This window comes from Eretmochelys imbricata, chromosome 3, assembly GCF_965152235.1.
Source record: "Eretmochelys imbricata isolate rEreImb1 chromosome 3, rEreImb1.hap1, whole genome shotgun sequence".
Lineage (NCBI taxonomy): Eukaryota > Metazoa > Chordata > Testudines > Cheloniidae > Eretmochelys > Eretmochelys imbricata.
The window spans coordinates 46449768-46475448 of NC_135574.1; the positions used below are offsets into that span (position 1 = coordinate 46449768).

General features: G+C 39.8%; 1 protein-coding gene across 1 annotated transcript in view; it reads left to right on the forward strand.

Annotated features, from left to right (window-relative positions):
• The window catches only part of MLIP (muscular LMNA interacting protein), a 169608-nt gene that overhangs the window by 80954 nt on the left and 62973 nt on the right, over positions 1–25681 (forward strand). The window contains exons 6-11 of the mRNA XM_077811585.1: positions 9637–9708; positions 18494–18559; positions 18649–18732; positions 18830–18889; positions 20347–20391; positions 24392–24436. Of these exons, the coding sequence (XP_077667711.1) occupies positions 9637–9708; positions 18494–18559; positions 18649–18732; positions 18830–18889; positions 20347–20391; positions 24392–24436 (372 nt within the window). The remainder of the gene's footprint in view (positions 1–9636; positions 9709–18493; positions 18560–18648; positions 18733–18829; positions 18890–20346; positions 20392–24391; positions 24437–25681) is intronic.

The following is a 25681-nucleotide window of genomic DNA, read 5'->3' on the forward strand; positions in this document are numbered from 1 at the left end:
GTTTGAATCAAAAGGAAAATGGGGAAAATGACTCCCTCTATAGCAGTTCAGCCCTTCTCTGGATATCTTTAAATCATCCCTGCCATTGGCACTTCTGTCCTCATCTCTTAAAAGATATGATTCAGCAAAATGCTTACACATGTATATGATTTAAGCATGTGAGTGGTCCCATTGACTTGCTGGTCTCATATCCTTCACCTGAAAGCTTGACATCAACAGAACTATTCATGTGCTTAAAATTACATATATGCTTAAGTGTGTTGCTGGATGTGGCCACAGATTCTTCTGAAGACCATATTTTTTCACCTGTGGTACAGACCATCCTTCATGTATGTCCCACAAAATTTCTTGGGGGATAATAATCCCAATCCTGTATATTCCCATTCTGGAAATAAAACTAGTCTTTCACCTCTAGAGACCTAGGGTGAAACCCTAGATCCGCTGAACGGAAGTTTTGCCATTGAATTCAGCTGAGCTAGGACTTCACTCCTGGAGTCAAATCTTTCCGTAGGTCACAGATAACAAGTAGGTCCCAGCGCTGCAGGCATCATTCAGGTGAGTAGTCCCATTGAAGTCAGGAGAAGTATTCATGGAAAGGCTGCAGAATGATACCCTCACTGTGGTGGGCTCAGCTGAATTGCCAGTTGTCCATATTACAAAGAACAGCATGTAATTTAGTAGTTGGCAGGCTCTACTTATGCGTAGCTGAGGACTGGGATAGGAGAGGGATGTAAATCAGGATTTATTGCAGGTGCATTGACACAGCAATGTAGGGCTGTCACCTGTCTGAACTGTGGACCTGATCCAAAGTTAATTGATGTCCCTGGAAAGATTCTGGTTGACACCAGTGGGCTTTGGATCAGGCCCTATACCTGCTTGAAGTCAATCCTCTTAGTTTAATGGATACCATATTCATCCATTAAAAGAAAAAAACATATTTTAAATTTCACAAGCACCGGCTACCTGTAAAAAAGCACCCCCAGCTCTTTCTATTGTCTGGTTTTTTTTATAGTGGCCCTCACTGTACAATCTAAACAGTTTTGTCAGGTTTTAATAACTGTGGAATGGCAGGTAATAATTGAACCTGCAACTTACAGGCACTAACTGCATTATTTTCTTTCAACCATCTAATACACGTGTTCCTAATTTTAATCACTTGCAGATGAACACATTTTCTCACTACATGCAAGTTAAGCATTTTCTCATCTTTATATCTTGGCAATATATGACCTGTTCTTGAACCGTGCTTTCACAGGTGAATGATAATTCTATTTCAGAAGCAGGTCTCAGTAGCACTGTTTGCACCTGGCCCTCTTCTTGTTTTGTGATCCCAGTCTGTGAGAATAAGAGCTTGCAAAAACCCCATCCTGAGTGGTTCTGAGCACTTGTAGCTCTCACTGAAGTCTCAGGTGTTCAGCTCCTCTCAGCATCAACCCTGCAGAAAGAAAAGTCTTGTGCAACTATCACCTTGCCTCAGTGGGTCACAGCTGAAGATACTAAATTCAGGACAAACTGCTGAGAAATAGTGCCAGATGACCCCAAACTGGTCATTACTCTATCATTATGTTATACCAAGCCAGTAACAAAAGTAAACATTTGACTCACCACAGTGGTTAACAAGAAGTCAAAAATGCAGTCTCCATAGGCATTCCAGCCCTGGTTTTACCACCCAGACACTGGACTATATGATAAGTGTTTGCTGAAAACCATTTTCATCAACTATAGGGTCCTTCTAACCCCAAGAGATCAGCCACTTAGCCAGGTCAATATATAACTCAGATTTTACCCAATAATCACACAGATGCCAATCTTTTAGTAACTAAAGCTAAAGGTTTAATAATAAAAGAAAAGAAGAAGAGAGTTAATAATGGTTAATAGATCATATACAAACAAGTGATTGCAAAATCCTTATATCAGTGTAGCATCTTTGTAGCAGTGATGGAATAGACTGTTGGTTTGTAAAGTCTCTCTGGTGACTTCCAAAAGATTGGAAGCTCCTCAGTCCATAGTTCAAAAGTTCTCCTTTTAGTTGTAAATCCACAGTCCAGAGAATCAGGGCAGGAAACATGGACAATAGAGATATCTCAGGGGGTCTTTTATATTTTCTGCCATGTGCCTGGAAATTTACTGTCTCAAATGAAGCTCATAGCTCACTCAGTGCATGGAAAGTTACTGGCCCAAGATGGAGTCCAGGGTCACATGAACATATCACATGCCCTTACATGCTTTGATGACTCAGATGGGCACCCATTGTCCATATTCTGGCTGAGGCATCCACAGGAAAGGATTATGGGGCAGGATGAGTTTCCTCTATGGCCCATTGTTAGGGTGAAGTGCCCTTAATGGGCCATCAACACATAGCTGTCTCGCTCTAATGTAAATTCTAGCCAAGAATACAACACATGTATAGGATACCAATGCATAGCCAATATTCATAACTTCAGCTACAAAGATGCATATAAACAGGATAATAATACTTAGAAAATCATAACTTTTCCATTGACCCCTTACGTGACATACTTGGTACAAGATTTGTTGTAATTGTATAACAGTGATTATATTATATTATATAGTCATTATATTAATGATATATATATATATCATATTTAATCACACAGCATCAAAGCAACTACTTGTGCTTAAATCAAGGGTGAAAGTAAAATGGAGCACGTACCGGTACGGAGCCAGCTCTGCCTCCTCCTCCTGCCCCGGAAGGGGCAGGGCCTTGGGAGGAAGGGGCAGGGCTGGGTCTCTCCCCGAAATGTGGGAGGGGACGACCTCCCTATGCATAAAGCTGTATATGCTTAAGACTTGCAGATTTTTGTTTTTATGTAGAACAATTCAAAGATTGCATAGGCTTTGAAGAAGCCATTTTGATCTCAGGGGAATATCCATAATAATTTTAATGAAAGAGCAGCTGGTCAAAAAGGATTGATACAATTTCTAGTAACAGAGTCTGCACAATTTTTACCAGCACTTTTAAGCTTTAGTCATTTTGTGTGTGTGTATGTAGATTATATATATATATAAAATATTAAACAGAACAAAAATACTGTGCTTTATAATAACACTGAAGGCTAAAGTCTCAAGGAATGAAATTAGCTTGCACACAATTTCCACATATGTTTACACACAACCTATGCTTATGTGAGAATATCAAATAATTGAACATTCAAATAGGCATGCAATTATTCCATTTGCTCCTGGACTTTTACAGTTTAATGAGTATGCCCACTCTTGAAATCCTCTCCCCCGCACCCAATGTTATAAGAGCTAAACCCAGTAATTTAAAATTCAGATCTCTCACTCTGCCTTTCATTTACTTTACTGTGCCCAAGTATTACAGAAAGCTGAGAATAATGTGTAAGTGTCAGGAATAATGAATTAAAGGAGAATGAAGAATATTTAACTCTGAGTATCTTCTCTCCGGTGCTTTGTCACAATACATTACATGACTGGACTATACTTAATTATAGATTTTCCCTTTACAAATCTGTTTTCCTTTTTTTACTTATTTTTTTTCAATTGGAATCTGTTGCCATTGAAGTCAACAGCAAAATGCTACTTGCTTTAATAGGAGGACTGCAGTCCTTTTTAATGTGTTTGTGCTTCTTTATATATTATGACACTGACTGTATCCTGGCCTCATATCAACTTTTAGTCTTGTGCATACAATTGTGCACATGCAATGAAATGTGAGCACAGTTAGACCTTTAGATGCCCCTATTTAGATGCCCCATCTGACTTGCAAGTGCATTCAGACCATTAGACACCAAAACATGTGCAATTGCTGGTGCAAAAAGATGTGCCTAGAATACTGAAGGTTTTTTTGTTTTGCATATTTAGCTTTTTGTATATGTATATACCAATATGTATACATGTAAGCTTGGTCCACCTCCATCCCTGGAAACCCTGGCTGGTAAGCTCTCCCAGTGATTCAACAGTGCACACACTCCATGAGGTACCTTCACCAAGTGTCTTTATTATTATTTCTTGCCCGGTGCTTTAGATACAGCACGATGGGTCTCAGCCTTTTATACTGCTTGCTTTCTTTTCTGAGCTATCCAGCTGGTCAGCTAATTACTCCAGTAGCTTATCAGATTCCCTACAGGTGCAAGTGATTCCCGTAAACTACCTAATTCCCTCCTACTCTAACTACCCAGTGCCCTACATATCCTAAGTGATGAGGGTGCTGGCTGCCCAAAGGCTCTCTGTTTATAGCTGCTAACAGCCCCCTTCTCACAGTATATGGGCTGTATTTTTAAAAGCACTATACAGACATTGGAGACAATTTCCAAAACCACTCAAATGATGCAGGAGCCTAACTCCCATTTTCAAAAGTGACTTAGGTGCCTAGGAATTTCAGTGGGAGTTAGGAATGTAGGAGCTTTTGAAAATCCCACTAGGCACCTATCTCGATCCTTAGGTACCTAAATACCGTCTACAACTCTGACCCATAGCTGTCTAAAGTTAATTGAAAATCAATGAGTTAGGCTCCTAAGTCACTTTTGAAAATGGATGTAAGCTCCTAAGTCATTTAAATGGCCAAATTTAGGCTGCTAGGTAAGAAATTGAAGTCCAGGACCTCCATGGTAGCATTCTCTGAGATGCTCCCAGTTCCATGCACAGGGCCAGTTAGACAGGCAGAACTGCAGAGTCTCAATGCCTGGATGAGACGATGGTGTAGGGAGAAGGGGTTTAGATTTATTAGGAACTGGGGAAACTTTTGGGAAAGGGGGAGCCTATACAGGAAGGATGGACACCACCTAAACCAAATGGACACCACCTAAACCACCACCTAAACAGATTGCTGGCACTTTACATTAAAAAGGTCGTAGAGCAGATTTTAAACTAAGGGCTGGGGGAAAGCCGACACGTGCGGAGAAACACATGGTTCAGACATCCCTTAGGGGAGGATCTATTAATAAAGAATCTGTATGTCCTAGTGGGGAGGAGAGGATGGAAAATAATAGGCAGGGTCTGATCAGAAACAGTCAAATAAAAAAGTCCCTTTCAATTACATCGTGTAATGGCAGACAGCTAAAAGGAGACAAGTTTTTAAAGTGCTTATATACCAGTGCTAGAAGTCTAATTAATAAAATAGGTTAATTAGAGTGCCTCGTATTAAATGTGGATATTGATATAATAGGCATCACAGAAACTTGGTGGAAAGAGGATAATCAATGGGATTCAGTAATACCGGGGTACAAAATATATAGGAAAGACAGAACAAGTCGGGCTGATGGGGGAGTGGCATTATATGTGAAAGAAGCGTAGAATCAGATGAAGTAAAAATCATAAATGAATCAAACTGTACCATAGAATCTCTATTGATAGAAATTCCATGCTCTAATAATAAGAATATAGCGGTAGGGATATATTACCGACCACCTGACCAGGATGGTGATAGTGACTGCAAAATGCTCTGGGATATTAGAGAGGCTATTAAAATAAAAAACTCAATAATAATAATGCGTGATTTCAATTATCTCTATATTGACTAGGTACATGTCACCTCAGGACGGGATGTAGAGATAAAGTTTCTTGACACCTTAAATGAGTGCTTTTTGGAGCAGCTGGTCCTGGAATCCACCAGGGGAGAGGCAATTCTTGATTTAGTCCTAAGTGGAGCACAGGATCTGGTCCAAGAGGTGAATATAGCTGGACTGCTTGGTAATAGTGACCATAACATAATTAAATTTAATATCCCTGTAGCAGGAAAAACACCACAGCGGTGCAACACTGTAGCATTTCATTTCAGAAAGGGGAACTACACAAAAATGAGGAGGTTAGTTAAACAGAAATTAAAGGGTACAGTGCCAAAAGTGAAATCTCTGCAAGTTGTGTGGGGAAACTTTATAAAGACACCATAATAGAGGCTCAACTTACTACGTTTTTTTAATTTGGGGTACACATTTAAGAGAACCAAAAAAGAGCCACTGTGGCTAAACAACAAAGTAAAAGCAGCAGTGAGGGGCAAAAAGGCATCCTTTAAAAAGTGGAAGTTAAATCCTAGTGAAGAAAATAGAAAGGTGCATAAACTCTGGCAAATGAAGTGTAAAAATACAATTAGGAAGGCCAAAAAAGAATTTGAGGAACAGTTAGCTAAAGCCTCAAAAAGTAATAGCAATTTTTTTTAAGTGCATCAGACACAGGAAGCCTGCTAAACAACCAGTGGGGCCACTGGACAATCAAGGTGCTAAAGGAGCACTCAAGGACGATAAGGCCATTGTGGAGAAACTAAATGAATTCTTTGCATTGGTCTTCACGGCTGAGGATGTGAGGGAGATTGCCAAACCTGAGCCATTCTTTTTAGGTGACAGATCTGAGGAACTGTCCCAGATTGAGGTATCATTAGAGGAGGTTTTGGAACAAATTGATAAATTAAACAGCAAATAGTCACCAGGACCAGATAGTATTCATCCAAGGGTTCTGAGGGAACTCAAATGTGAAATTGCAGAACTACTAACTCTAGTCTAACCTGTCATTTAAATCAGCTTCTGTACCAGATGACTGGAGGATAGCTAATGTGACGCCAATTTTAAAAAAGGGCTCCAGAGGTGATCCTGGCCATTACAAGTCTGTAAGCCTGACTTCAGTACTGGGCAAACTGGTTGAAACTATAAAAAAGAACAATATTGTCAGACATAGAGATGAACATAATTTGTTGAGGAAGAGTCAACGTGGTTTTAGTAAAGGGAAATCATGCCTCGCCAATCTATTAGAATTCTTTGAGGGGGTCAGAAGCATATGGACCAAGGGGATCCAGTGGATATAGTGTACTTAGATTTTCAGAAAGCCTTTGACAAGATTCCTCACCAAAGGCTCTTATGCAAAGTAAACTGCCACGGGATAAGAGGAATCTCATGGATTGGTAACTGGTTAAAAGCTAGGAAACAAAGGGTAGGTATAAATGGTCAGTTTTGAGAATGGAGAGAGATATAGTGGTGTCCCCCAGGGGTCTGTTCTGGGACCAGTCCTATTCAACATATTCATAAATGATCTGGAAAAAGGGGTAAACGGTGAGGTGGCAAAATTTGCAGATGATACAAAATTATGAAAGATATTTAAGACCCAGGCAGATTGTGAAGAGCTACAAAAGGATCTCTCAAAACTGGGTGACTGGGCAACAAAATGGCAGATGAAATTTAATGTTGATAATGCATTGGTAAGCATAATCCCAACCAGACATATAAAATGATGGGGTCTAAATTAGCTGTTACCACTAGAGAAAGAGATCTTGGAGTCATTGTGGATAGTTCTCTGAAAACATCCACTCAATGTGCAGCGGCAGTCAAAAAAGCAAACAGAATGCTGGGAATAATTAAGAAAGGGATAGATAATAGGACACTAAATATCATGTTGCTTCTATATAAATCCATGGTACACCCACATCTTGAATACTATGTGCAGATGTGGTCGCCTCAGCTCAAAAAAGATACATTGGAATTGGAAAAGGTTCAGAAAAGGGCAACAAACATGATTAGGGGGTATGGAATGGCTTCCAGATGAGGAGAGACTGGGACTTTTGAGCTTGGAAAAGAGACGGCTAAGGGGAGATATGATTGAGGTCTATAAAATCATGACTGGTGTAGAGAAAGTAGATGAGGAAGTGTTGTTTACTACTTCTCATAACACAAGAACAAGGGGTTACCACATGAAATTAATAGGCAGCAGGTTTAAAACAAACAAAAGGAAGTATTTCTTAACACAACACACAGTGAACCTGTGGAACTCCTTGCCAGAGGGTATTGTGAAGGTCAAGACCATAACAGGGTTCAAAAAAGAGCTAGATATATTCCTAGAGGATGGGTCTATCAATGGCTATTAGCCAGGATGGGCAGGATTGGTGTCCCTAGCCTGTGTTTGCCAGAAGCTGGGAATTAGCGACAGGGGATGGCTCACTTGATGATTACCTGTTCTGTTCATTCCCTCTGGGGCACCTGGCACTGGCCACTGTCGGAAGACAGGATACTGGGCTAGACGGACCTTTGGTCTGACCCAGTAGGGCGGTTCTTATGTTCTTAAATGCTTTTTGAAAATTTTACCATTAACTAATATAGACCCTGATCTTGCAATTTCCCACTTGTGGATGTAGCAAACTGCAGGATCAAGGCCATATATAACAGCTGTGACAAACCTAAGCAAAGATCATGACAAAAGAGAGTAATTTTTTCTTTCATTTTTTTTTCCTCCTCGGTCCCTTCTTCCCTGTTAGGGAGCAAATGTCACAACATTTTTGTACAATAGTATTCTTGTTGGAAGAGGCGGATTAAGAAAAAGCTTATTACTAGAAATAAATTATGTAGAGATTAGACACTCATGAGGGCAGGAAAAATTATTAACTGAAGAACCCCAAAGTAAAGCATATTATACAATCTTTCATTGAATAATTGACTTGCCTCCAGTGCAACACAGTGGAAAAAGCAAAGTAAATAATTTTGTTACTTTATTTCTAGAACTGGATGAACACGGCCAAAAAGTATTCATTCACATTTGTTCACAGGAAAACTGACCATTCACTTTGGTGGTATTTGTGATCATTTTTTATATACTTTTTTTTTTTTTTGGACTATTCATGCAAGTGAAATTTTGTTCATCAGAATATTTGTGAGAAGGGAAAATGTCACAAATAGTCATTTAAGTATCTAGTCATACACACAAATAATTATGTGAACAGTGGTTCCATCCCTCACAATATGGTATTTTTGCTAAAATCCCCAGCTCTTGAAATCATGTAATTATATGAGAATCTGAGCTTTCGTTTTTTAAAAAAAGTAAGTTTCAGGCTCTCATAGTTGCAGAGAAAAGCTTGAAAGTATGAACTCTAAAGGCTCCTAAACCAGTTGGTAAATTAAAAAAAATATATTTAAAAAAACCTCATGATTTAAACTCAATCTCATGATTTTTGAGGGCCTGACTTAGGATTTTTTTTTTTGGAGGTGTGAGGTTGGCAAAACTATGAATATTGCACAACTATTTACAACGGAAGGGTCCACAGAGATGTCTTGGAAGGTCTTCTTTGGTTTGGAGTTGCCCAGACAGTGATCAAAACAATATCACATGTGTTAGTTGACCAGTCCACATAGCACAAATAGCAAATATCCAGGCAACAGGGGCCTGAGTCTGCTTCATTAAAATCAATGACAAAACTTCCATTAGCTTCCATGTGGAAGCCACAGTTGAAGTGGACAGTTCATGAGAAATAGATAGGCAGGAATAGGTTTGCGCAGTCCATCCACTAAGTCATTTCAAATAAAAACAAAACTTGTAACACCCCCCACTCCCAAAACAAAACAAAACAAAACAAAACAAAACCAAAAACCCAACAGCATTCTTTATGGATACTTTCCCAAGTTAATTGAAGAAATTGTGTGCTGCTAAGTTTCTCAGCTCTACTTATCTTACATATAAACTATTCATATGGTTGTTTTTTAAAAATATTTGTAAAACCATGAAAATAGCACCATGGAGTGAAGCCCATGTAGTTCTTCTGTAAGAAATAACTTTTTCAAACTAAAGGTAATCACTTTATTATTGGTAACTTGTCAATGAGATTGGTAGAATTAGCTTTAATTCTATCATACCTTTTTTTTTTTTCATTCCCATTCCTGCTTTCTGGCTTACCCCTTCTAGCAATACAAGATCAAGACAAGCTACAAGGCTTTTGCAGCAATCCCTACAAACACCTTGCTTATGGAGCAGAAGGTTAGTGTTTGCTCAGGAGCATGAAAATTGCCTCATGTATTCAAGCACATTCTACTTAAGAACATTTCATAATTAAGATTTTCCTGACATTAATGCTGTGAATATTTCAAAACATAAATACTGTGGGCTGACTATTCAGGGTTATATATGCTACTATTCTTCAGGGCCATTAGTGTTGTATAAAATATGTGAGACTTCCTTCTTCTGAGTTTCTACAAAAATTCCCTGCAGAAAATATTTCTTCACATGGGAGTTGCAGTTTATATCACACTGTCTAAAATGTTCTTTGGCAAGCTTCAAAGGGCTAGATTTTCACAGTTCTAAGACCATGACAAATCTCTGGTGTTAAGTTTTGATTACACAATGAAGGCCAAATTGTGCAGTCCTTACTTGTACAAAACAACCATTGAAGACAATGGTGCAACTGACAACTTTAATTTTGAATGAAGGGTTAAATTTTTAAATCACCTGTGATTTAGAAGCCTAAGTACCATTGACTCTTTTGAAATTTTTGTCCAGCATCCAGCTTGTATTAAAGTCACTAGAAAGATTCCCATTGATTTCAGTGGGAGTTAGCACCTAACCTGCTTAGACATTTTTGCAAATCTCACCTTGAGGCACCTAAATACCTTTGAAAAATTGGCTCACAGGAGCTTAAGTCCCATTAACTTTCAATAAGACTTGTGGTCCTAAGAGTCTAAGTCATCTTTGAAAATGGGATTTAGGGTTATATGTCACTTAAGATATGTCTACGCTGCATTGTAAACCTGCGCTTGTGGACTCAGTGTTTCCAAGACTGCACTTGAGCGTCCACACTGCATTGTAAATTATTGGACCAGAGCCACGTTAATGTCTTCATACTGCACTGTCCAGACCTTCTCTCTTGGATCTGAGGCTTGAACAGCATCCACACTGCAAAATGACAGAGCTCGGACCCAAGTCATAGCAGGAATTGGGCTCTGACCCACATCTACTAGCAAGGTCTTAGGACCCAGGTCCTGAGTTCTTGCTGACCTGTGTCAAACTGATTTGTGTGTGGATGGAAGCAGGGCTTGGTCTCAACCTGGTTCTGCGCATGGGCTTAGTTTGCAGTGTAGACATACCAATAGGTCCTTTTTAGAGTTTTACCCCTGGTCAAGTATTATTAATGGTAGGCTAGCAGATAATGGTTGGCATATTTGAAAGTCACACCACGTTTAACAGATACAAACTGAATTTTTTTCTTCAAACCATTTAATACATTTTTAAAAACTCGCTAATGCTTGATTGAAGTTTTTCATTGATTGCAGATTATATCTTCTCTTATTGAAGTCTTGGATGTCCAGCCTTTTCTTGAGCATTGATTTCATATGGTGCAAATCAAGGGTGATTCCATTTTAGGAATGGATCTTGGTAACACTCTTTGGAATTTCTACCTTTTTCTAGTTCTATGTACCTTATTCCCAATACATAAAATTGAGTTTGTAGAAAATGTTGATAGGGTCATCAGAAAATGAAGGTATTGTCTGAAATGACACTAGCATTGAGAGAGAAGACCTTAGTTATCACCCTTTCTATTGAAAATAGTAACCTCGGCACATTCTGAAAGGGTGAAAGCAAGTTCATACCATATCAGTAGAAATTAGATTTTCTAAGGCAGGATTTGGGTCTCGGGCTCAGATAACTTAGGCTACAGTGTACTAGATTATGCCTTAATGCACAGCCTGACTAAGGGTGGTGTGTAAGTTGTACCCCAAATAGGCATGATAAGTATTGTGACTCAAGCACCACTCTAAGGTACAGCTCCCTCCCTGCTTCTCCCTCATTTTGGGGAGAGGAGGAGAGTAATTTGCTACTGGCCTTTACCAGCAACTAATTACAACATCCTCCTGTACCAGTTCAACTGGGTGGGCTGACACACATTCTCCACATACCAGCTCCAGGAGGATGTAAGTAGGCACACAGCACCTACAAAGCCCAGGGCACCCAGTCCTGGTAGCCCACACAAGGGAAAGGGGTTATTACTCATGTGAAGGTCTGTAGATCAAGTCACAGTCTAGCCCAAAGATAGTTGTTGTTATTGCCAATAAGTTTGTTCCAGCTATCATTATTAACATTTTTTAACCTAATGTTTTTATAAGGAGAGGTGCAAGAGAACTAGGTTTTAATTATATAAATCACTTTCTTTTAGCATATAATTCTTGACAAGATCAGGCCAGTTTAGGTAAAAAGTCTTGGGGTATGTCTGACCATTGAGCTGAAGGTATGATTTCCAGTTTGAGGAGACATAGTTGACCTAGCTGAGATTAGGGTGACCAGATAGAAAGTGTGAAAAATTGGGACAGGGGGTGGGGTGGGGGGGGCTAATAGGTGCTAATATAAGGAAAAGCCCTGAATATCAGGACTGTCCCTATAAAATCAGGACATCTGGTCACCCTACCTGTGACTGAGCTGGCACCCTAAAAACAAAGTGTTTCTGTGGTGGTACACATGGTGGGACGGGCTAGCTGCCCTTAGTAGAAGCCCACTGGAGATACTAGGTACATACGGTGGCTAGCTGAGCCATCGTGGCTACACTTCTATTTTTAGCACATTAGCTTGATCAGAGCTAGTGTAGGGATATCTCCTTGACCTGGAAATTGTACCTCCAACTTGAAGTATAGACATACTCTTAGAGCTACACTTCTTGCACCAAGAAATGCTGTTCTGCAATATCCAACACAGACATTTATTTGTCATGATAGTCACTACTGAACACAAGCTGAGCAAGTATCATCTGCTTATAATTAGATATCACTGCTTAGGAGGTGAAACAAGGATTGTCTGACTTTTCTGAAAGGCATTTTTAGAAAAATAAGACAATCCTTGTTTCATTTCTTAAGCAGTGACATTTAATTGTTCAAGTGGTCAAGAGAAATGTGTTTGCCCAGGCCCTTGAAGTCTATGATCTAGTCACAGTTCATACCATGTACCAGATCACATGATAAAAAGGTGATGGTGATTTTGTTTCTTTTGCTGATATGTTTCTCTTCCTGTATCTAACTTTTATTTGTCTAATCAATCCATCTCTGTCTCTAATCTCTTTCTCTCTCTCTGTACATATAACATTTGGGAGGGTATATTTTTTAAACTTCCTTTTATGGATCCCCAATGTACTATTGTCATTTTAACACCAGAGGGCCAAGAAAGACAGTAATTCTAATGTTTTTTTCTCCTCCAAGTGTGCTGACTGAAGTGGGGTCTTTAACTTTCCCCCCATTGTTAGATAAGTGGCTCATTGGTTTTTTCATCTGCTGGTCAGACACCGGAGTGGTCAATTAATGGAGCTCTTTACTCCATGGAATTGTTTTAAATTGGGCCACTCTTGGGCCAGATGTAGAAGCTCTGCAAGGTGAGCTAATGGGAAGACCCTTTGTGATCTGGACAGTTTGGGCCACTACAAAAATTATTTTCCTCCCTTGGTATCCTACTGTTAATTGAATTGTCTCATTAGACTGACCTCACACTTGGTAAGGCAACTCCCATCTTTTCATGTATTTATATCTGCTCCTGTATTTTCCACTCCATTCATCTGATGAAGTGGGTTCTAGCCCACGGAAGATTATGCCCAAATAAATTTGTCAGAATCTAAGGTGCCACAAGGACTCCTTGTTATTTTTGGACAATAAGAGTAACTCAGTGTCTTTTCACATAGACAATGCATCATAGTACATCATATGCTCTTTCCTTCCCTTAGCAGTGCAAACATATACAATCCTACTCTCATTCCCAACTGTTTTGTTGCTATCTGTTGTCAAGCCAGCCCAAGGAAGGTGTATCTAACTGGTGGAATACGCCATTCAGTGGTTGAACTTTGCATGTGAAGCTGAAACTCCAAACCAGGACCTCTGTAATCCAAAGGCGTTAGCTCTACTAAAATAAAATGTGCCATTTCCCCACCCCCTCCACTGCAAGTTACTTTCACAAGCTTAGCTTATTTCCTTAGTCCTTCAGGAAGCTAGTTTACATTATGGCCTCCTCCCTTCTGCTCTTCACTAACCCCTATAGAGTCAGAAGTCAGTTTGTGTCAAAACTCCACCTAGATCAGTGGAATTCAATCTACCTCTTGATCTCCACCATGTTCCAGTGCCAGTGTGACTGTAGTGGGCTACCTACCGATCTGCTGATGGCAGTCATCAAAGTGACTCTAGCGATGTGTGACCGTAAAAATTTGTATTTTGAAATGTTAAAGAGTTGTCTTCATAAACTTACTACATTATAATATTTGGCACAATTAATTCTCAAAATCTTTTTTGGAACATGTTTCCTTACTACTTATGTGCTGTGCTGATCATATACCCCACACTGGTATCCTTTTCATTATTGAGGCATTTCCTTTTGCCTTGTATCACAGCATACAATGTCAGATAATGATGGGACCAACCCTTCAATCATTGTACAGAAGGGATGGGGCTTGATAATACCGAGTAACATGTTGCCTTTGTTCAGCAAGTATAAAAAAAAGATAGCTCATCTACTGTAACTGTAGGTTGTTTTGTATTCTGAATTATCCCGCAAGTCTTGATTCTTATCCTCCATTATTTAAATATTATCAGGTTATACTCTAATTCAAAAATTCCAGCTCCGGGACAGATTATTTCTTTTTCAGACATAACATATCAATTATTTAGAGATTTCATTTATCAAATGTGGCATAAAGGTGTCTTTCACTCAAAATGGATCATGATAGATGGCTTTATTTCAAAGAATACTGAGCAAACTAACTCAAAACTACCTAGAGTGGAAGTCTTGTTAAAGCTGCTCTCAGGACTGTATTTATACAAATGTTTTCCCTGAATAGGGATTTTTAAAATAGAGCCTTGAGTAGATAATCCTTTAAATAAAACATTCTTCGGACTCAGCAACAATTGTTTGGTTTTCAAATATGCTAGAATCAAATTGGACAAGTCATTAATGCAAAACCTCCAGTTATACTTTTCTTAACTCTGGAGTCCCAAGCAAAAAAAAAGTCTGCCCTACACTACGCAGCTGATTTTTAGCTCTCAAGAGGGAATATTTATCATGTCTACTATACAGTTACATATAACTGTTTCTTACAAGTTAGTGCTGTATGTTTCTGTGACTGACCTTCACAAACAGCATACAAATATGGTATCATATTTTGGTTGGAAATACTGAGAATGATTTTACATTATTTGGATTTAGCATTTAGGGATATGCTTTGCTATCCCCATTAAATCAATATCATTTGACTAAAATCATATGGGTCTAAAACAACATTTCAAGAGGATTTACACACCTAGGAAAAACAAAACAATCCAGGAAACCCACCTAATCACACATTTGCCAGATGAATATCTTGCATCAAAGAGTCATGCTAAAAAAACATTTACTTCTAGCTAGAGATCCATCTCTAGCTGTGAAACGGAAAAGAAATGATTAATCAGTTTGTGTGATTATTAAAAGGGCCAACCTATCTGTCAACATACAATTTTGCAAAGCAGGCTCTGGAGATCTCTCTTTCTTTTTAAAAGCCATTGCAGACTTCTGAGTTCTAACTGTATCAAAGTTTCATGGTAGTCAATCCTTTCAGTGGCATTTCCCGGGATCTTTAAGAGATAATATAATTATACGAGGTGCTGATGATAGTTGAAGCTGCCTCATGTAGAAAGGATTTTTCGTATATGGTAAGGCTTTAGAAATGTATTGATAAGGAAAAATGTGCTAGAAAGATGAAGCAAACTCCCCCTCCTCCCCCCCACCCAAAAAAAAAACCCCAACAACCAGAAACAAAACCAACAACAACCAAAAACCCTTCACTTGCTTTGCTCAACACAGGATTCTGAAAATTCATATGATAAGAAGACAATACTTACAGAGTGTGGCTGGTACGGAACGGAGTATAGGTCTTGAACCATTTGAAAAATAGATAATTACACTAGTGGGTGAAGTGATTGATTTCTGTGCAATCGGTACTGTAAAGAGCCTTGGATCTTCTAATTAAATATCCAGGCTCAAAATCAGATTGTTCATCCATTTCCTTTCTGCTTTAACACTGGTTTAGCAATCACGGGAATTTTGGAGGGCCATACTATCAACGCTGATCTCAATGAGATGCATACATTGCACTCACACAAATCTCACATTTGTAAGGACAAATGAGCAGTTAGACATGTAATTATCTGATTTACACACTGAAATGCACTTAGCACCTTATTTATGCTCTGTTACACTTCACCTTGAAAATATTGCCCTTCTGTTTAATATTTGAGTGAAAGGTGAAGGATTTAAGCAGGAATGCTGTTTTTCATACTGTTAAATCAGTAGACTAGGATGACAAGCTTGGCTTGTTCTCAATATTGCTGCTAGCAATAATGATGCAATGTAAGATTATTATATGACATGGCCAGTGGTTGACTGAGAAATGCCAGTTTTAATTTTAAAAAAATCATACTTTTCAAATAATTTACAGCACTTGCATGCTGTTTTTTTTCCCCAACCATGTGAAAATTCAAAATATTGCACTGATCAAAAAGAAATTCAGCTATATTTTGATACACTGTTATTGTACCCACTAGGAAAAATATATTAAAATGAATCCATTTGGGTACAGGCACTGAGTACCCATAAACCAGTTTCCTCTTATCTCTTCCACTGCTTTGAGGGAATCTAGCTGTGCATTCCAAAGGAAGGAGAGCGAAAATAAGAGGAATTGAAAAGTGGTGAAACTTCTTAATATGTGTGGGTTTTTTTTCTCAGTGGTGATGTAGTGCTTGGGAAAGGCTCTAGATCAGTGGCCTTGAAAATTTAAATTATCCATCTCTCCAGTTTCAACAAGGGCAACAAGCAGCACAAATTTCCCAATAGTGGCTATCACACCATGACTGCATTCCGAAGGGATTAGCCATATGTTTTCTCAAACTGCCCACTGTAGTACTTTTGCATATGTGGTACCTTGTGGAAAGACTAGTCAGATGCTACTAAGTAATAGTTTCCCCATCTCAGAGTGTGTTCAACCACTGGGAGCATTCTGATCATGTAAAGCTTTTTTTTCTTAGTGATTTACTGTGCTCAGTATCCTAATGGAGGAGGAATTCTTTAGAAGCTTAGCAGAGTCTTCATTCTGAGGGTTTATTTCATTTAAGTATCTAAATAAAACAGGTTGTTTTTCTAATTTATATCCAGACACATTACCAGTTACTCTAACTGGGCAGAGGACAGAAATTCTGTTTTTGGAAGGGTTTTGAGATCTCCGAATTTGTTTTCATTTGGACTTGGAATGAAATCCAGATATTTAAACATTTTCAGTGAAAGTGATCTTTAAAAAAAAATCACTTCAGATTGATGGAAGCCTTTCATTTTGATTTAAAACTTTAAATGATATGTTATAATATATAATACGATAGACAATAATTGAAATAGCAGCAAAGGTAAAATACCAGTAACTTTACAATTTTGTGTTGAATGCTCTCAATAGCTGGGTAAAGAGGGGTATTCCATGCCTCACTATGTAAACTCATGCTTATTTTGTCACCACACTGTCTTGTGTGTTGAGGAGCCCTGACATGTACCATGCTGAGATGTCACTGTTCCCACAGAACCCCACTGAAGCAGGGAGCATGTAGGGGTCAGGGTGACTAACTTTAAATAAATATATTTTGCTCTTTTGATATTTTTTAAAAATTAAATAATACAAAGGAAACTGAAAAAGCACAAAGATTTAAAAATCCACAGATCCTGACTCCTGCGGTCTAGCATCGTTCTCCCACAGATTCCAGGGTAATTATGGTAACTTAGCATGGCGTCTCCTTGGAAGTCACTTTAAAGCAGGAACAGGGTAACAGCAACTAGGCTGTAGGTCAAAACCTAGAAGAAGAAAGGAAAAGAGGAATGATGTTCTGCATTCTCCTCTAAGCCTGGCTTTTGTGGGTATTCAGCACTTACTAGCAGAATTAGAGATGGGCAAATTCGTTTTCACTAATTTCAAGCCGATACCAACTTTGTGGGTTTGAAAGTTTGACCTGGACTCAAAGCACATTGGGTTTGTGTTCTGCTTTGGAGAAATTGTGGTGAGAGGAAGAGAGAAAAAAAATGAATGGAAATCTAAAGAGATACTTATAATTAAGGCACCCACTGCAGCCATTAAGGCTTTAGAGAGTTTTCCTTTTATTAATGTATAACAAAGATTTTCCTTTATCTACACAATTTTTTGTTTAGAACCTCCTCCCCCCGCAAAAAAAACAAAAACAAAAACCCTACTGCATCCTTTGTTAAGTTATATGGAATCTCAGTGCTTCTTAAACAGGAGTCATTTTATTAAAGAAAGCAGCCACAGACACAAACCAACAGACTTCTGCAGAGATTGGGTCCCAGTCTTATTCTCTTGTTTACCATGGACCACACCTTATCTGGAAGGTATACAGCACATAGAGACATCTAGTGCCTAAACAACATACTGCAAGTAAACATTGGTGGGGAGACAATGGGTTTAAATTACATGCAGAAAAATTTTCATCTTAGATATTGTTCTGAACTCCAAGAATAATTAGGCTCAAAATAACAATATTCACCAGGAGATATTAGAGACATTCACCCTCTCTAATATCACTGGAATTTGGTGCTCTGTCTGTGCAGAACATCTTTAATGTTTCAAGATATGGTCACTTTCATTTGACGAAGCTTGGAACACAGCTATCTTCTTTCCCAGGTGATACGGGGAAGTACCAAGTAAGGAAACTTTCACATTGAAAAACATGTTTTTATTTTCATCCAGTCTAACATCAGAACAATTTTTATTTATCTCTAGGCATTAGAAGAGCCAATTAAAACAGAAAAAGTGACCGAGGATGCCACGTTAGACACAAATTCGGAGGTAGGTAATCACAATAAATCTCTTCAGCCAGTGTTTCATTTGGACTCACAAAGCCAAAGCTAATTCAGCTGTTGCTTCTACTTTTGCAGATGTGCTCCCCTGCCCAGCTCAGGCAACAAACTGAAGAACTCTGTGCTGCCATCGATCAAGTCTTACAGGATCCCTTGCCTATGGTAATACAGCACTAATGTGGAATTTAAATGTTTTATCTCTTTTCCATCTTCTCTTGTTATTAACAAAGTCTGTGCACTTTCAAATCCCATTTTTCAGCGCCGGTGTGAATCTTCTCCATCTTCCCTGCACACTTCAATGGATTCAGACGTAGGCAAAGTAAGTGCGTAAGCTTGGCCACATACCATAGATACAAAACCTGTAACAGTAGAAAGCTACATTTAATCTTAAAAGATGACAGATCAATACAGATCCTCCCCTTAGTGTCTAAAAAGACACAGAAAAGAGAAAGGGAGGAGAGAGCAGCTACAACTTTTGAGCCACTTCCTCTCCACTGCAACATATCTACTTGGAGGCAGAAGTAGTTGCAGTGTATGAAGAAAGGGAATTTGTCCTTTGAAGGTCCAGTAGTCAGGGAACAATCCAGAGATACCTGGCTTTCCAGAAGGCAGGACGTCTGAGTGAATGGCCAACAGGCTGAACCCAGCTGTAGGTGCTGAGTACCCCAATCCTCTAGCCGCTTACTGCTGAGCCTCAGCAAGCTTTCTGCACTCCCGCAACCCAGACAATATAGACAGGGCAAGCAGATGGGCAATGAGGAAAATCTAGAGGTATGGACAGACAGGTATTACTTTTTAGGAGAAGTCATAAAGACTGTGACTGTTTAGTTCAGAGGGGAGACTCTGAACCTTTAGGTCCACTTGCACCAGATTATTTGTATTTGGGGCAAGTTGGCAGTACAGGTATTCCTTCTATAGGGTTGATGGAGCCTCCTCAGGCAGTCCCTGCTGCGCCATCTCTTCCTGCCCCTTTGATGTAGCAGTGTACCTGGCAAAGGGGAGGGAACTTATTGGGTTATTACAACAATCTGTAACCAACTAACCCCGCTCTTTGCCTTATGGCTGCAGGGGTGTTAACAGGCCACTTCAGTCTGAATGGTCCCATAGAATATGTATAACTACTTATGCTAAACAATCTGATTGATCATATATTTAGCTGTGACACTCTCAGTACCTTTCCCGGACCTGAAGGAGAGCTCTGTGGAGCTCGAAAGCTTGTCTCTCACCAACAGAAGTTGGTCCAATAAAATATATTACCTCACCCCAAAGATAATTCCAATACATTTCCTATGGAAATAGAAATGAAATCCTGTTCGTGGGTTGGATATGTCCCCTTCTGTCTGTTAACAGATTCATTCTGAGAGTGTCCAGAGATTACATTAGGGAGACCAGATAACAAGTGTGAAAAATTGGGGTGGAGTGTTGGGGAGTAATAGGTGCCTATAGAAGAAAGCCCCAAATATTGGGACTGTCCCTATAAAATTGGAACATCTGGTCACCCTAGATTACAATACCAAGGGCAACTATAACACTATGAGGTCAGATGCTGGAGTCACATCTTTATGATACATAATATAATAAGTCAAACAATTACTCAACACTGAGAGCTAAACGTTAATGAATCACATCTCACCTCTCTGATGAACGTTTCATAATGGTTGCAGAGTGATGGTTTCTTAGACTTTTAGCAGTTAATATCTTGCTACAAAGATAAAAGTTCATGGAATTGTCAGATTACTGTTGGTTGCATGTTGTATCAATTTATCTTGTGTATAGATGTCTGCAACACTGCAGAGAGCAGCTGGACGGGAAACCAGATATGTAAGTCCCTTTATAATTACTCTGTGTTTTAGCTACAGAAATGTCTTATTTTGTAGGATTAAACATCCTTCTTGCAATAATAGCTGGGTCTGCCTGAGGGAAGGGAGTAAATCCATCTAGGACATGAAAAGTTTTTTTACAGTGGTAGGGGAAGTGAATAGTTCAAGGTTTTGGAAACGAGACTTGATACCTCTTACCATTATTTCAATTCCACCTCAAGCCTTATGGTCTGGTGGCTCTTCAGTGTGGTGTGAGCTGGTGATCTCAGTCTAATTCCTTTGCAGACAACGGTCTGTATCACCCAGATACATCCTTACAATTGTGCCTTGGTTGCCATCTGTGAGAAACCTGGTACAGTTACAAAGGTTAGGGTGAAAAGATGCCAAAACCTCTCCTTCCTCATGCACCTCTGCACGGGAATGGTCACCAAACTCTGCTTGAAGTTAATGCCTGCAGAGGGGCAGGTCTCCCCAAGGAGGGGCATGGAGGACCAAAGAGTGAACACTGGCTGCACACAGGATTAACACGTGTGATGTTCTTTAAAAGATGAAGCAAAGGCCACTCTGGCTCGCACCCCTCCAGAACTCCTAAAGGTGCTGTGCCAATCTGAGGCAAAATGTCTCACCAGGAGCACTTGCTTGGCATGACATTCATATCCTCTCGTATTGAAAAACCTCAATTCAGCCCTGAATGGGCATAAAATATCCTGTCACCTCGAGAACTGGTCTCCACAGAATGGGGCTAAGAAGCTTTTTTTTTTTTTAAGAAAATAGGACAGTTGTTAGAGAGGCAGGGGAAACTGAGGAAAGGATTTTTGATTTTGTTGTTTCTGTTAATTTAGGGGATAAACAGCATGCTTGCAGGCAGGCCTAATTCTCCTCTGATGCTAATTGCATCTCCCCGACCATGCTGTTCTTGTCTTACGTGTACTGTGACTGGAAAAGTTGACTCTTTGCTATCCTCCCTCTGCCACCTTAAATTCACACACACATACAATTAGTTCTCATAAGTAATTTGTTTTATTAATTATTAAAACATATTAAACTCAATTAACACGTTTATTCTCCTTAGGATAAGCAGTTCAGGAAGGTACCTTATTTTATTTATGACCCCTTTTTTCATATGCTGACATATGTCTGCTCATTATTCACCAATATATCTTTCTACTCAATCACAGATCAGGCGCAGTGCAGGCAAAAGCAGTAAAGATTTACTAGCTTGTTCCCAGCTTGATCAATGCAATTTTGTTTTCTGAGCAAGTAGCTACAGAAGTGATTTTTTTTATTGCATACTATGGAATGTGAATTTTACAGGACAGAGTGTGCTAGTTTGTGCTAAATAGAAAGGAGATTTTCATTTTTAGTGATATGCATAAACAAGCTGACATGTTGTACCTTGAAGATGATCATGTGTATTGCTCACCATTCCAGTGTAATTCTTATAATCTCTAAACTGTGCCTGAAACATTGCTTTAAGTAGAACTATCCTTACAAGACAAACAGTGACTAGAATTTCTGGCTGAGATATTATTTTTGGAGCTCCCCGGTGTGTGAGACGCTTTTAACACGGTAGGGTTACAGTCTGGTTCATTTTCTGTGATCTTTACAAATGCACTGACATTTTAAAGTCTCACGTCTACTCAGACATAGAAGTCTTCTTGCCTGTGTTTAATTTTTTATATTTTGTTCCCAAATGTGAAATTGTTGGAGTTGTTTATTTGTGGGGTTAGGGGAGCAGGTGAATACCGTAGGCTGGTGGAAACATGAGTCTAGAATAATGCACATGAAAGTGCTCAGATGGCTGTTCCTCAAGAGTGCAGAAGGCCAAGACTGCTGCCACCTGCAGGGCGTCCCCAGAAGACAGAAGAACTGCTGCCTTAAGGGAATCTATCAGGGGTTGAGGAGGCTTTAGATCTGGAGAAACGCCAACAAAATCCTGTGTATCTAGAGGCTCAGTTTCCTGTATGTTCAGCCCCCAAATACTGTGCGTCCAGGGGAATTCCTTTTTGTCTGGACCTCCCTATAATCACTTATCCTGAAGGCTGCTCTAACTTATACTCTGAGGCATGGCCTCCAAGGAACCGCATAGGCAGCTGTGAATAGCCAGGTCACACTACACTTAGTACACCACCTATAACAGGGTATGGGGAAGGAGCTAGTTCTGAACCATTAATACAGCTCTATACCACCCAAGGAATCACCATTTATTGGGGTTATTCTCTGGTAGCTTGCTTTGGCTCTTTTGTGCCACAGAAAGGGGCTACAAAATAACATACCATTAGGATCAAGGTTTCTATTTTGGACTAGTAAGAAAGCCGTGTCGCTTTTTAATGAATTCAAAAGCTAAGAACATCTGTGATGGACCTTCTGGGACTGAATTTGTCACCAATTGTAAGGACCTATATTGTATTAATATCAAACTGTGAGTTCATCCAATATGCTCACTACCTCATGACTAGTGATCTTGCTTGGAGCAATGATGTTTTAATTTAATTTAATTTTTTTGACAAGGAAGTTGCACAATGTTTCTTTTATCTTAAATAGCTATTAATTTGTTCAACTGAAATTCAATTGACTTACAAAGATTAGCATGGTATTTTGACAATATAATTATTTATATGCATAATTTCTGTTATTGGATGCTTGTTGAGAAGCTGTCTTAAATGTGCCATTGGTTACAGAAGAAAAATAGATGATTTTTGCATACTAATTTGTTTGTTAGTCAATCAGACACAGCAAAAGCTGTCATCCTGCTAAGCCACTTTACATATTTTCTTTACATTATATTAGTGTTTGTATACACAAATTAGTTAGTTATTGTAGTCTACTTCTTGGCAACAGTCTGTACAAATCGTTTGGGTCATAGCTTGATGTTTTCTCAAGGGTATTTAAAAATGAAAAGTCTGAATTCTCAACTACCAGTATTCCTCCTTGTGTAGCACTTGATACCCATTTTGCACTAACTTTCCACAGACGTAAATGACTGCACAAAGTACAAGGCCGTGGAAACCCAGGCCTGAAAGTGCTGTGGCTGCCCCATGCAGGCATTAGAAGGGGGGAGAGGGAACTAGGAGCCTTCCTTCATTGTTCTAAGTGTAGGAACTAGCAACAATGTGACTGGGTAGCTCTGTGCTGGTGTATGACCAGTGGTGGCACTATTCACCCCACTGGGGTTAGTGAAGATGGGTCCCTGGTCCCATTCCCAGACAACACCAGCATGTGGAGTTTGGTAGGAGAAAGAGGTGTGCATGTTCTACCCTCTCCCAGGATGATGGAGCTACTCTGCTACTGGAAACCACTAGGAGGAATTGTGGTTGAGCCAGTCGATATCCCTTCTTTGGGCTGCTGCCGTAATACCATCCAGTGCAGGTTGAAGGGGTATGCCACAATCTGGCTCTTAATATGCTGCAGTTCTAAAATCAAAGCCCAGCTATTATAGATGAAGAGTTTTTAATTAACCAAAGAATGCTCTAAGTTTAGTGACCTGAGGCCTTAATATTGAACGTGTCCTGCAGGAAGGGAAGTGTCTTTTTGTACAGAAACCTAGTGACGTTCAATGGAATTCACTCGTAGGAGAGGATATTCCTTGAAAGATAGGCGGAATTTTAATGCTCTAGAAATGTCCATCCAGTAACGAGTCCTGTGAGACTTTAGTAAAGGCTTAATTTCACGTGGGAAATACATGTTCATGATTGTTGTTTTAATTGTCCACCCTGCAGAGGCAAACTTTTACATCTCATATAAAGACTTCTTCAGGGGAATATACTGTTGCTCAAATGCCTTTCTTCCATTAGGAACACAAAAATACCTACAAGTGACATGATAAAATGTAATGTTGTACTCCTCCCACCATCCAGGAACCACTGATAATCTATGGAAATATTCCTCCTCCTGGTTTCCCCTCTGTAGTGAATAAGCATTCCTCCTCATCCCAGATTATGTGACTGTTATAATGAATTACACTAGTTTATGTAACACTGTATATATTTACTCTTTTGCAGGCTAATCTTTACATACTGACACCTACAGTGACAGAGAGTCAATTGGTATGTATCATGTGTCTGAACTATGCAGGTTTTCAAATTACAAGCATAAAATCTGAAGAAATTATTGGGTCCCTCCTTAGTCCTTGGAAGGAAGCTGCAGTCCCTGCTTCCAGATTAAAATAATAAACAGTATACTACTGTTCCCTGCTGAACATGAATTTGAACGCAAAAGTGTGCCAAATATCTACAAGTGAGGTGGAATCATAGGACAACTGCAGGGTTCGACAGAGGCCTAAGAGAGTGGGTAACTCGGTGGCCCACTGCCTCCTAGTGGCCAATTAAAAATCTTTCCGTTTTGTTTGAAAACTTGTTTAAACAGAGGCAAAATTCTGGGGCCCTATTTCCCTGCTTCTACATGTTTAAATCAAGAACAGCTAAACTAGTGAAAAGTGAGATGAAAACCAGGCTCCAGGAAACATTTTAAGACTAAAACACAACTTTTATGTAGAACAACTTCATTTTGTCCTCACAGCAGCCTAGTGAGGTAGGGAAATCTTATTATCCCCAGTTACAGATAAGGAACTGTGCCATAGAGCCAGGGCCAGATTGTCAGTATAGCTTGAATCCCATTCAGGCACCTAGGACCAGATTTTCAAAAGTGCTCAGCACCCAGAACTTCCCATTATAGCACTTATTGCTGCACTTCTCTGAAAATCTGGCATAAGTGACTAGGTCATGATGACACAGGAAGCCAGTGACTATGCCAACTTCCTCCATGTCTCTGGAACACTAGTCCAGTGCCTTAACCACAAGACCAGTGTTGCACACGTCTGAGCAAGGGCGGAATATGACAGATGGATATTCAGATTCATCAAACAACAGAAGAGCAGTCAGTATTTATAACCATAGGCACCGACTCCTTGCGTGCACCCACAGGAAAAAGAATAGTGGGTGCTCAGCACCCACCGGTGGCCCTGCCAATCAGCTCCTCCCCTTCTCCCCCAGTGCCTTCCACCCACTGGTGATCAGCTGTTCAACGGTGTGCTGGCAGAGAGAGGGAGAAGAGGGGGCAGGAAGAGGCAGAGGAAGGGAGGGTGGGACGTGATCGGGGGAGGGAGCAGAACAGGGGTGGGGGCGGAGCAGGGGTGTGAAGAGGCAGGGCAGGGGTGGGGCTTTGGGGGAAGGGGTGGAGTGGAAAGGGGCCTGTGGCGGAGTGGGGGTCGAGTACCCTCAGGGAAACCAGAAAGTCGGCGCCTCTTTCTAACCATCTAAAACAGAGAGCATTGAACTCAGGCCCTTGCAGGT